The 12,071-nt window shown below is 44.4% G+C and overlaps 1 protein-coding gene across 1 annotated transcript; it reads right to left on the bottom strand.

Annotated features, from left to right (window-relative positions):
• Positions 1-574: 574 nt before the first annotated feature.
• Positions 575-9,307, bottom strand: NTPCR (nucleoside-triphosphatase, cancer-related). Its single transcript, XM_035110639.3, has 5 exons — positions 9,219-9,307; positions 5,902-6,064; positions 5,103-5,199; positions 3,161-3,370; positions 575-738 (listed from the first exon to the last, which is right to left on the bottom strand). Exons 1-5 carry the CDS (start codon positions 9,250-9,252, stop codon positions 670-672), a joined length of 573 nt encoding a protein of 190 aa, XP_034966530.1. The 5' UTR covers positions 9,253-9,307; the 3' UTR covers positions 575-669.
• Positions 9,308-12,071: the final 2,764 nt, after the last annotated feature.

Below are 12,071 nucleotides of genomic sequence, written 5' to 3'. Positions count from 1 at the left end.
CCCAACAAGACAACAGCACGAACCCACCGACAGCATATAATTCAAAATGGCTAACTTAACCAAGTTACAGGTAGGTAGCCGTGTTGGTTTGCCGTAGTCGAAACAAAAAAAAAAATTCCTTCCAGTACTAAGTTTGTCATTGTCATGCACAGGTATCTTAAGAAGTGTGCATGCACACGAAAGCTCATACCAATGACAAACTTGGTTGGTCCCTAAGGTGCTACTGGAAGGAATTTTTTTATTTTGTTTTAACTTAACCAAACAACTCCTCCCCCCCCCCCCCGGCACAAACAAATCCCACTGCAGTCAACCAAAGACAATCAACCACACCCTAGGCCACCCCAACCTTTCTCACCACCAAGGAAACATAACAAGGAAATAGAAAGAGAAGCTACCCAAGGGACGCCCACAAAAACCCCACACATACACTAAGGAAATGAACATAAGCTTTATCCTCTCTCCCATTCTCCCCCCTTTTCTTCCCAACCCTAAACTGCATATAACAATAATGTCTCAGGACAAATGCAACTGATCTGTAGAAAACACAACCTGAAGAAAGAGACAATGCATGTGCTTTTGTAAATGAAGAAAATCTTTAATAAAAATTATTTAAAAAATAAAAAGATGGAGGTTGCACTGGGATGGAAAGAACGCATAAAGTGGTGTGCATCATTTTAGGCAGCTCTGCACAGCTGCCACAATTTCTTGCAAAATGCTGTCTCTATTCTCCTTTGTAATCTAGAATCAGAAAAAAAGATGGATTAGTTAACGTTGCTGGCTATTTATTGTGACCAGTGTTAGAAACTGAGATATGAAAGCTAGGAGCTAAATGGCACGTTAAACCTAGGTTATGGGCGCAACAACAGAATGTCTAGGTGCACTTTTTTATAGCAAGAATACAAAGCTGAAAATGAATGAACTGCAGCTAAAATATTAGGTTCATTTTTCACATTGTCTAGTCCTTTCCCTGCCCACCCCCCTAATATTCTTAAGAGGGTCTCTTCTCCAGTCTTGAGAGAGTAGCTGGAAGTGGAGAGGCAGAAAAAGGTTCTCCTTTCCTTCCACTCTGCAGTTTTAATCTGAAATCTTAGGTGCAGTACTGTGCCCAGAGTTCAGAAACTGCTCACACTAATGAAATTCCCTGTCGCAAAAGGCGCATAGAACAGGCATAGGCAAACTCGGCCCTCCAGATATTTTGGGACTACAACTCCCATCATCCCTAGCTAACAGGACCAGTGGTCAGGGATGATGGGAATTGAAGTCCCAAAACAACTGGAGGGCCAAGTTTGCATATGCCTGGCATAGAACAATGGGAGTTTCGAACACTGATTGTGATAGTTGTCAATATGGAAGGCTGAGGAAGTGGATAATAATTTGTTCACTGTAATTCCACCATCAGAGAAATTTTCTTTCTGGCCCCAAGGTATCCACCTCCAAATTACCTGATTTGTATGTTAACTGCTTCACAGCAATCAGGTTCAATAGACTGCATGTGCTGCTGCAGATGTGAAAATATGCAACCAGATGCAGTGGGTGTCGGTGGCATATTACCAAACTAGCAAAGAGATCCAAGAGGGGTAAATTATGAATGAGTGAACTATATATGCCATGTTTGCAGAGAGAAAGAGGGCCCTGGAAAGGATAGGAGGCACAACGATCCTCCTTCCAGAGGGCTGAAAGCTATTACAGGCAAAACACTATGAACATCCCAAGCATGCATGACCTAAATTAGCATGAGCTATATTGGACAATTTCAAGTGAGGGGAAACCAAAGATGTTTGGGCAAAGATCAACTTGCAGAATCAATCTGGGGAACGGAGCTGCTGATGAGATAGGGGAAAAAGTGGAACTATAAATCCATATTCTTAGAAGATTCTATCAAACTAAATTGACACAAATGAATCAAGAACATCTTGGGCATTTGCCTGCATTGATTTTGTGTCTGGTACTTCTGGTTTCGTGAGGTTCAATCTAAAGAGGCCTTGACATGCTGTTACCAGGTGCCAGAAACAAACAGGAGGAAGAGCTATTATGCAGGCAGACGAATTAAAAGGTCTTCCAACACAAACAAGCAACAAGAGAACAATGTGGTGGAAAGCGGTAGGCAGAGCTTCTTGGACACCTCTCATGCTGTTGCTGGTCCCAAGGAATCTGAAATATTTTCCTGCCTCTAAAGGTAAAGGGACCCCTGACCATTAGGTCCAGTCGTGACCGACTCTGGGGTTGTGCGCTCATCTTGCATTATTGGCCGAGGGAGCCGGCGTATAGCTTCCAGGTCATGTGGCCAGCATGACAAAGCCGCTTCTGGCAAACCAGAGCAGCACATGGAAACGCCATTTACCTTCCCGCTGTAGCGGTTCCTATTTATCTACTTGCATTTTGACGTGCTTTCGAACTGCTAGGTTGGCAGGAGCTGGGACCAAGCAACGGGAGCTCACCCCGTCACAGGGATTCGAACCACCGATCTTCTGATCAGCAAGCCCTAGGCTCAGTGGTCTAACCACAGCGCCACCTGGTGGCAAGCAAAAAAGAAAGTTTGTTGCATTTGTTTTAAGCTCTTGCCTTAAAATATCTAATGGACTGGGAGGGTGGCTTTTAAATGGGCCAGCACTCAAGTTAATTGACCAGGCTGTAGGCTGGGCCCCTGATGCACTCATGAACAGAGGTCTCTATAGCCAGCTGCTTTCATTAGCTGAACACCATAGCTAAGGTTTACATATGACTACAGTCATACCACGAGTTACAGATGCTTTGGGTTGCGTGTTTTCGGGTTCTGAACCCGGAAGTACCGGAACGAGTTACTTCCGGGTTTCGGCGCGTGTGCATGCGCAGAAACACTAAATCACGCTTTGCACATGCGCAGAAGCGTCAAATCGCAATCCGAGCGTCTACCATATAACTGAGTGCATGAGGACACACCATCCTGTTGGTAGACGACATGCTTAGCCCAAAGAAGATCCCAAGATCAATCCCCATAGTCTCTAGTGACAAGGATGAAACTATGAGCCCCTCACAAGCAGGAAACCCATTCCACCAAAGGACATGCAATCCTGTCCAGAGCACAAACCAAACGGTGGTAAGAGGTGATTGCTAAAACTGGGCCAGACTCCACAATGGGCAAAAGATGAAAACTTGCTCAGTGGATCTTTAGCCTACTTACATTGAAGACCTTCACCTCCTTCCTACTTCTGATCTCCTCCACAAGCCCCAAGGGCTTTCCTTTAGGCACTGGGATCGTTCCAAGAATCACAGTTCCTGATCCAATCAGAATTTGACGAGCAGCTTGAATAAAGGACTGGCTGAAGAGCTCCATTTTGCCGATCTCGTCAATTATGCAGACCTTTTTCACTGTGCTACTGCCAAGATCAGCCTATAAGGAAAATATAGGTATCTGATTGAAGCCACCAGTAAGAAAATTTAGTAGATTAAGTCAATATGTCAACCATTCATTCAATTTATTACTGTCAATAGACCAGAAATAAAATTAAAACATACAAAGTAGATCAGAATCTTAGAGCAAAACAGATTCAGAAATGTGACATAATAACCTCTGCTTGGCCCCTTGAGATATCCTTCCAGATTCAGAAGGTGAGTTGTTCTCTTATTTTCACTGCTACTGATAGAAATTTAGTCACTATCAGGGATATCCTCAGGATTTTATCTTCCATTAAATATTAAACATAAAACTGATCTGACCTCCCTGGTAATTTGGTCAGTAAAGGCTGCTTCCAAATTCCAGCATTTAAAATTACAGAACAAAAGGATTCTACCTCCTGTGTGTTACTTTTGAGAAAAAAAAGTTGTGTATCTGCAATGCATCATTATAACAGGGCAATTCTACGAGTGCTTCCTCAGAAGTAAATAATACTAAGTTCAAAGGGCGTTACTCCCAGGTTAAATGTGTACTGGATTTCAGCTTAAGATACAAGTCATATAATAGGCATCCCCAAGCTTTGGCCCTCCAGATGTTTTGGACTACAATTCCCATCTTCCCCAACCACTGGTCCTGTTAGCTAGGGATCATGGGAGTTGCAGGCCAAAACATCTGGAGGGCCGCAGTTTGGGGATGCCTGTCATATAACAAAGATCCCAGAAGCTTCGCTTCTACATCTCAGATCACCTATTTCTTTAACAAACAATAGTTTTACATTACGGTACTTCACCATGCCTTTTTGTTCCTATGTGTCCAACTTTATCTGCTGGTGCTCCCCATCCTCCCCCCCCCACTCAAAATCATTTTTAAAATTATTGTTATGTTGGTCTGACTACATATATGGTCCTACATCTACTGAAAGAACAGTTGACAGAAGCTAGCTGAAGTGGTGTTATTTCACCCTCTGGGGTTCGTCGTACTGTCCAAGCCACTTATTACCCTGCTGCTAAATACTCTATGATGCTTTTTAAAAGGAAAGAAAAAAATTACAGGAAATGCCTTTGTACTTTCCTAAAAGGAGGCATATCTGTATTAAATGAGCTCCGCAGGATGAGCTCCGCAGGATAAACGAGTTATGGTAGAGCATCTAGTTTGTCAGTATCATTCCTGGAGAATTTTCAGGACGCTAAGTGTTTTCTAATTTGTTTAGTGATCCCATCACTGATTAATCTTGGAATTGCATTTACCCCCAAACCTAAATGGTGCTGAATAACGGCAGTTATACAGTCACCCACACAGTTGCAAATTTCTCCAGTGGCATTTTAGCTTCCCAATAGTCCTGTAAGCCATGTGTTGAGAATCGTTTGTACCTTTTTGCAACTGAACAGGAATCTGAACCTGTAAACCAAATGCGAGAACTGGGAGGGAGGGGGCTCCAAATGCTGTGGGTCCACTCTGGGTAACCCACCATCTTCCATGGAGTGCAAGAGGATGGGCTGGGGAGAGACAGACAGACGGACAGACGGACAAACAGGGAGCTGTGGGTGCAGAGGGACAGAAGGATGGTGGGAGCTGCGAAAACTCATAAATGGAGCTGACAATGAAAAGGGGTGCTCGATCTAAGCTCTACCAAGATAGAAGAGTACAAGACATTTCACTATAAACTCCTCATCATGTCTTATTCACCCTAAGTCATATTGTTCTCCAGAAATTCCAAAATATTACTCACATTTCTCAACAAAGGAAGAGTCAACTGTTCAAATGACATTAGATCCACTACATACTGGCCAACGCGGTATTCACGCCTTGCCGTGGAGGGACCAGAGCTGAAGGAAGGGAGAAAACACCCAACACAGTGAACATTAAAGCATTCTAGAACCCTGTTCCTTAGCAGATAACCCTCAGACTATGTGAAGCATGTCAAAATTCTCACATGCCCTTGCAGTGCCCCTCCTTAATCCCATTAGAATGTCCTCGCATCTTTCTTAGATGCCCCAGAGGGTTGCTAATAAGGTTGCTAATAATACTGTATTGCAATCCTGGTGGGATATATGCACAAGATCACAATGGAACCAGAAAGCGGCAGCTACTACCATAAGAGCAGAATTCTACAAAAACGGGTAACTGCCCTGGGGTGATAGAAAAAAAAAGTGTGGGATTGGCTCAACACCCATATAATTGTTCCAGAAAGTTGCCGTAAATTTTAACTGGGAGTACAGCTGCTTGTCATTTGCGCTGCACATCATTATGATGGACCCTGGCTATCCCTGCCCCTGTTGCCTCTTTTATTGCATGCCCTGATACTTTGCTTGGTTTCTGCAACAAGAGGTTTTTTTTTGCTGTTTGGCAGCAACAAGTTAACACTATAGATCACCACAGCGACTTCACAATCTTATTCACCACTTCCAACGGTTCATCTGATTCCAGCTACCCTTGAATGAGCAGCACAGGAGCTTCAAAGGCCAGTTGTGCATTCTACAAAGGCGTTCCCAGATTAGGTGCCAGGATGTGAATTTTAAACGTCATACCCAACTCTAGACAAAATTCCTCTTCTTCCATTCAGAGTGACAACATCAAATCCTATTCTCCTGCCACCTTCTCTCACTTCTTCTGTATAAAATCCATCAATAGGGATACCGGATGATTTTAAAACTTCAGTGGCTTTCTGAATCAGTGTTGTTTTTCCAATTCCTATAACAAGAAGAGTGCTTTTTATGCCTTTTTTCAGTATCACGGATGTCCAATAAAACAAATACACATATGTATTTCTGGACTCTTTTGGCTCCTTCCTCCTAATTGAAGCACACATTGCCCTCGCAATGGATGCATCATCCAAACTGGCCTCCAGTTGTGGCAGCCTGCACTGCAAGTTATGCTGAGAAGAATTCACCATGCACACCAGAGTCATCATTATTGTACGTCTTTGTGCCCCTTATCATGGCAGAAATATGAGATGGAAACATGAAGACATGACAAAATGGGTCTGGTCTACCGGGCAAATGCTCCTACACACTGTGATCAGATTGTTCCCCATTTGCTTCAGAGGGAGAATGGTCAAGGCTGTGCCATTTGCATTTTGGAGCTCCCAGGCAAGTAACATATTAGGTAAAGGTAAAGGCAGGGCCGGCTCTACGGCCAGGTTGGGTGGCGCAGGGCGCCACAGCGCCGGGGGGGCCACGCAGCTGCACCTGCCCGCCGGCCGGCCACTCCGCCGCACAGCAGTGCCCTCGGCGACCGCGGCTGCGCGCTAAGCCCGCCCGCCCATCGCGCTGGAAAACGGGCACCACGGCGCCAGGGCACCAAAGGTGCTTAAGACGGCCCTGGGTAAAGGGACCCCTGACCATTAGGTCCAGGCGTGACCAACTCTGGGGTTGCGGCGCTCATCTCGCGTTATTGGCCGAGGGAGCTGGTGTACAGCTTCCAGGTCATGTGGCCAGCATGACAAAGCCGCTTCTGGTGAACCAGAGCAGCACACGGAAACGCCGTTTACCTTCCCGCTGGAGCGATACCTATTTATCTACTTGCACTTTGATGTGCTTTCGAACTGCTAGGTTGGCAGGAGCTGAGACCGAGCAACGGGAGCTCACCCCGTTGCGGGGATTCAAACCACCGACCTTCTGATCGGCAAGCCCTAGGCTTTATGGTTTAACCCACAGCGCCACCCGCATCCTGTAACATATTAGGTCATTGCATATACATCCATTGTCTTTTTCTTTCTTTTTTTTGATACATTCCCAAGTGTCAGTTTTTAAGAGAGAGGGACAGTCTAAAAAAATGCAAGAGCATCTGCTTAGCTATTTTGTAGCCCTCTCTATTACAAATATCCCCAGTGACAAATATCCCCAGAAGTGATAAATGAGGGCCATCATCTCAGTTTCTGCATCTTCTAGAATACTACACGATAAAAGAGTTTTGCTTATTAATGTAACCTCCACCCACCCCTAGCTCTATTGCCATCATCTTGTATAATCATATTAGCATCCACTGATAAATGACTGTTTCCTTGGCTCATAATTTAAATTTTCAGGAATCCAATTTACTCCAATAAAAAAGGAGGACAGTGATAATTGTACATTATTTAGATCTTATGTACTAAATCATTTTTTAATAATTAAGTCACACAAACTAAATGTTAATGAGAAGAACGGGTGTTTGCACTTTAACTGATGGGCAGATAGGGTTTCGAAAACCTGCAAGGATTAAAAAATGTGGCATGAGTTATATAAGGAAAGAAAAAGAAATTAACCTTAATAATGATAGCAATATGCAAGATCTGTAAAAAAGTTAAATGTGTTTTGTCCGATAAATCCAGTTCCATATTTCTTCCGTAAATAACAAAAAACTGTGTGTTTTCATGGTGTAACAGAATAGATATTGCAGCACAATACTATGCATCCTTATTCAGAAGTAGACTACACTCATACTATGTGCTGCAGTCTTGAGTGGAAAACGTTTAAATGCTAAGGTTTGATATTATCATTATTGTATTATTTACAGAGAACAGGACATACCTATTTGCAACCTACAATACTAAGACAACAGAAGCCTGGTTTAATTTAAACACTATGCTATTGGGGGGGTGTCTTTCTGGAATACTTTTCAGTAGACATATTTGGATCTGGGGAAAAAAGAGATAATGGGGCTCAGAAGCAATGTGGAAAGCGGAGGCGGAATTCCTAATATCTGAAGTAATCAGGCCATTTTCTTAGCCGCAGGTGTCTAGTAAAGATGATAAAATGAGTTATGTGCTGTTATATAGATAAATATTACCAGTGAGAAGCGTCTCTCACAAACAGTGCAAATGACTTCCTTTATTTAGTACTGGCATTTAAAGCAGAACAGGCTTACAGCCAATCCTAACCATGCTTTCTACACTGGGGCTAAATTAAGTCAGGATGCAATCCTGCACCTGCTTCCCTGGGAGTAAACTTTGCTGAATGCAGTAGCACTTGCTTCTGAATAAGCATGCATAGTATTGCACTACAAGGCTGTAATTCTATCTGTAGTTACTTCAGAATAACCCCACTGAACTCAACAAGGTTCATTTCAGAGTGTAAATAATTGTAGGTTTATACGGTAGTCCAAGCAGGGCAGAGAACCTCAAGCCTGGGGACCAAGCATTTTGGAAATTCCTCCTTGAGTGTGCAACATTGATATCTCTCATAATGCCTCTGGCTTCCAGGACAGAGAGGGATGCACAAGCGCCAGTGTAGACTTTAGCCTGGTGTGCAAAACTGAAATCTGCATTCATTGCTCTGTCCACTTTTGCCCCTGGCATGTACCCACCCACCCCACCCCAAAAAGAAAGGTCGTCCAGAAGGGAGTGAAGCCTTCTGGCTGAAAAGGGTTCCCCGCCCCAGCTACACACTATTACCACTCAGATTATTTTATTGTTAGTTATTTTATTGTAAATTTCACCGGGTTCCATGGGCTTCTTGTCAAGTTAAGTGGGTGCACCTAGGACTGCAGCCTGCGCACTTAAAAGCCAACCTTTCCAGTTTAAAAAGGTTTCGGGATAGAAACCACACAGTGCAGACGACTCAAAACACGCCAGGGGAGGGCGAGGGCCGAGGGGGATCGTGAGAATGGGCGGGGGAGCGTGAGGCCCTAAGCACGTTTACTCGGAAGTAAGTTACTCGGAAGTAAGTTCGCCCGAGGAACCGCTCCGCTTTCTGCCCGGGAGGAGGCGGCGGAAGAGGAGGCCTGGTTTCTGCCGAGCTCTGCCTCCGCCTTCCCTTCCAGGAGCCTCGCAGCACCGCGGCTGCTGCACAGACAGGGCCTCCCTCCCGCCCTCCTTCCTTCCTTCCTTCCTTCCTTCGTCTCCGCTCCCGCCGGGTTGGGTTACCTGGCGGTCCCGTCAGGAAAACGTGCTTGGCCATGGCGGGGGCCTCCGTCCGGGCTACGGCGGGAAAGCGGCCTGCCGTAGCGGAGCCCTCGCGCTCCCTTCCTGCAGCCGCGCGCTCTCGGCAGCGGGGGAAAGAGCCCGCGCTGCTTCGGCTGCCACTGGCCTGCCAGCCTCTCCCCTTTCTCGCGTCTCTGCTGCTTCCTTCCAAGTCCGGCAGCTCCGTTGCCCGCTTTGCGGTGGACAGTTGCTCTTTCTTTTTCGTAGGCTTATGCTGCTGCGACCCCACGTTCACTTACTCGGGAGTAAGTTCCACCGAACACAGTGGAACCTGCTTCTGAGGAAGCATGCACCGCTTAAAGCAAGTCCCCCTCCTGGCCTCTTAAAGACTATCAAAAATGTTATGGCTTAATTGTATTCACTTATTTATGGCACTTATTTCTCGCTTATCATGAACCCCCCCTATCAAAGTTGTCATGGGCGCTGTTTGACTTTACACCAGGCATGGCCAAACTTGGCCCTCCAGCTGTTTTGGGACTACAATTCCCATCATCCCTGACCACTGGTCCTGTTAGCTAGGGATGATGGGAGTTGTAGTCCCAAAACAGCTGAAGGGCCAGGTTTGGCCATGCCTGCTTTACACAGAAGGTGCTAGCTTCCATTGTCTCCCGAGACAGGTGGATGCCAACCAGTATTCGGTTTTTCTCCAAGAAGCTCAAGGCAGCCTACATGGCTCTTCCCCTCCTTGGTCAATCCGCACAACAACCCTATGAGGTACGTTAGGCTGAGAGGCAATGACCCAGTGAGCATTGTGTCCAAATTGGGATTTGAGCCCAGGTTTCCTATTCCGACACAAACCACTATATAACACTGGGTCTCTTTCATGGACTACAATCCACTTCGTAAAGTGTTAGCCTGAGAAACGGGCATGTACATATATGCATCTGATTAAGCGGACTGTAACCCACCAAAGCTTGTAACATAATAAATTTAAGGGATAACGGGGCTCTGATGTTTTCTCTGCAAGAGAGAGAACATGCATAAGATCAACCTGTTTAAGGCAGGAATCACCACTTCTGTGTACACACACACATCCCCGCTTTCCTCTCTGATGAACAGATGTTTGCATTGTTTCAAAAGCTTATGTACCCAGAGTTGAGAGACAGGCAAAAGGAGTGGGTTCACATGATAGGGGAAGCAAAGCCTCAATCACTTTCAATTTTGTTTGAAACTTGCCTGCCTCTCCGACCCACAGGTAAGCAGCTGCTAGGCTGTGGAGAAGTACTAAGATGCAAGAATTACCATTTTTTAGGCGATCGCTCCTAAATGGCCCTAGAAATCTCATGCTCTCTCCAAATTCTATTAACTTATTATTTCCTAATGCTCATATCCTGGCTTTCCTCCATCATGGACCGCATGGTTTGGTACACATTCCCAGGTAGTCACTCATCCACACACTGACCAGCTTAAGACCTGATCAGCTTCAACAAGGCAGGTAGGTAGCCTTGTGCCTTCAGACCACACCTGGCGAGAGCGGTATTAACCACATGATTTGCATGCAGCATGTCAGTCCCATACACTGTGGTGCTCTTTGGAACATAACAGGAGCCCCAGTTCAAATCCCCGCCCCTCCCGTTCTGTATGTATAGCTACTGGGATGCGTTCAGCATTTCAAATTAAAAGAAAATCAATTTATGATTCTGAGTCAAAATGGCAGTAAAACAATAGAAACCACATGGGAAATCAGAGGTACGATTGAAGACTGAGCAAGATATAAGGGAAAGATGAAGGACAGGAAGACTGACCTGGGAGCAAAGTCACGTTGTTAACAAGTTCCCAAATAGAGCAATAACCCATTCCCATACAATGAATAACCTTGGACCCTGAGCCAGGGAGGGGCACAGGGACATGCAGTTATCTATGGCCAGAAGAGCAGGTCTTTATTGCCTTTGCAAAGTTTTAAAATAAACATTGCATTTTAAAAATAAAAATTGCAGCAGCAAATTGTGGTTTGAATGCCGGAAGCATGTGATTTCCACACAACAGAAGCACTTTCTTCAGTAAAAGATTGTGTGGATCCTTCACTACAAAGTGGCTAATAATATCTGATTCATAGGTTTGATTAAATGAATTAAAACTTGTAATCAAATAAAAAGGTGCCACCAATTAATCAGGCAACAGATTTATATTATAATTATTGATAATATATAACAACTGCAGATGGGAAACATCAATCATCTCAAAAGAAGCATTTTGCTTTCTGTGTTGCAAATTGGAAGAGGTTATTCTTCTAAGATTATGACTGATTGACACACGTCCATAATCTAGAAACAAAGACAGTATGCATGCTGCTTGTTCTGTTTTTACTCATGTGTATGGGTGTAATTGACTTAAACCCATACAGTTAATTGACTAACATTGTTTAAATGAGGTGGCAGTCTTAATCATTGCACAAAAGCCTTACCTGACTATCTGTAAAGCCTCTTGATGGTTCCTTCTGTCCACACCAGGAAATGTTTGCTTTTAAAACAAACTTCTAAAATAAAAGTTTCCCTGGGCTCAATTCTACCTGCTTGAATTTTTCTTTTTCTTAAAAAAAATCACCTAATAATCTCACATGGGGGATTTGCTGTGGTGAACCCTGTGACAGGCATACTTTGCATATGCTCAGAGACATTTCTTTACCAGCCATCTCAAAGGGGAGGAAAGGGTATAATAATAATAATAATGTATTAGAAGCGAAATTAGCTTCCAAATAGGCTTTATGTTCCCAACATTGGAAAGCTCCCATTCAAATTAATCAGAGGGAACAACAGAACTTCACTCCCCTCCAGGCACACTTATCAGATAGTGTAA

This window comes from Zootoca vivipara, chromosome 3 (genome assembly GCF_965207765.1).
Source record: "Zootoca vivipara chromosome 3, rZooViv2.hap1.1, whole genome shotgun sequence".
NCBI classification, from domain to species: Eukaryota; Metazoa; Chordata; class Lepidosauria; order Squamata; family Lacertidae; genus Zootoca; species Zootoca vivipara.
Note: the sequence above shows the minus strand (reverse complement) of the source record. Positions and strands in the feature narration are given on the sequence as shown.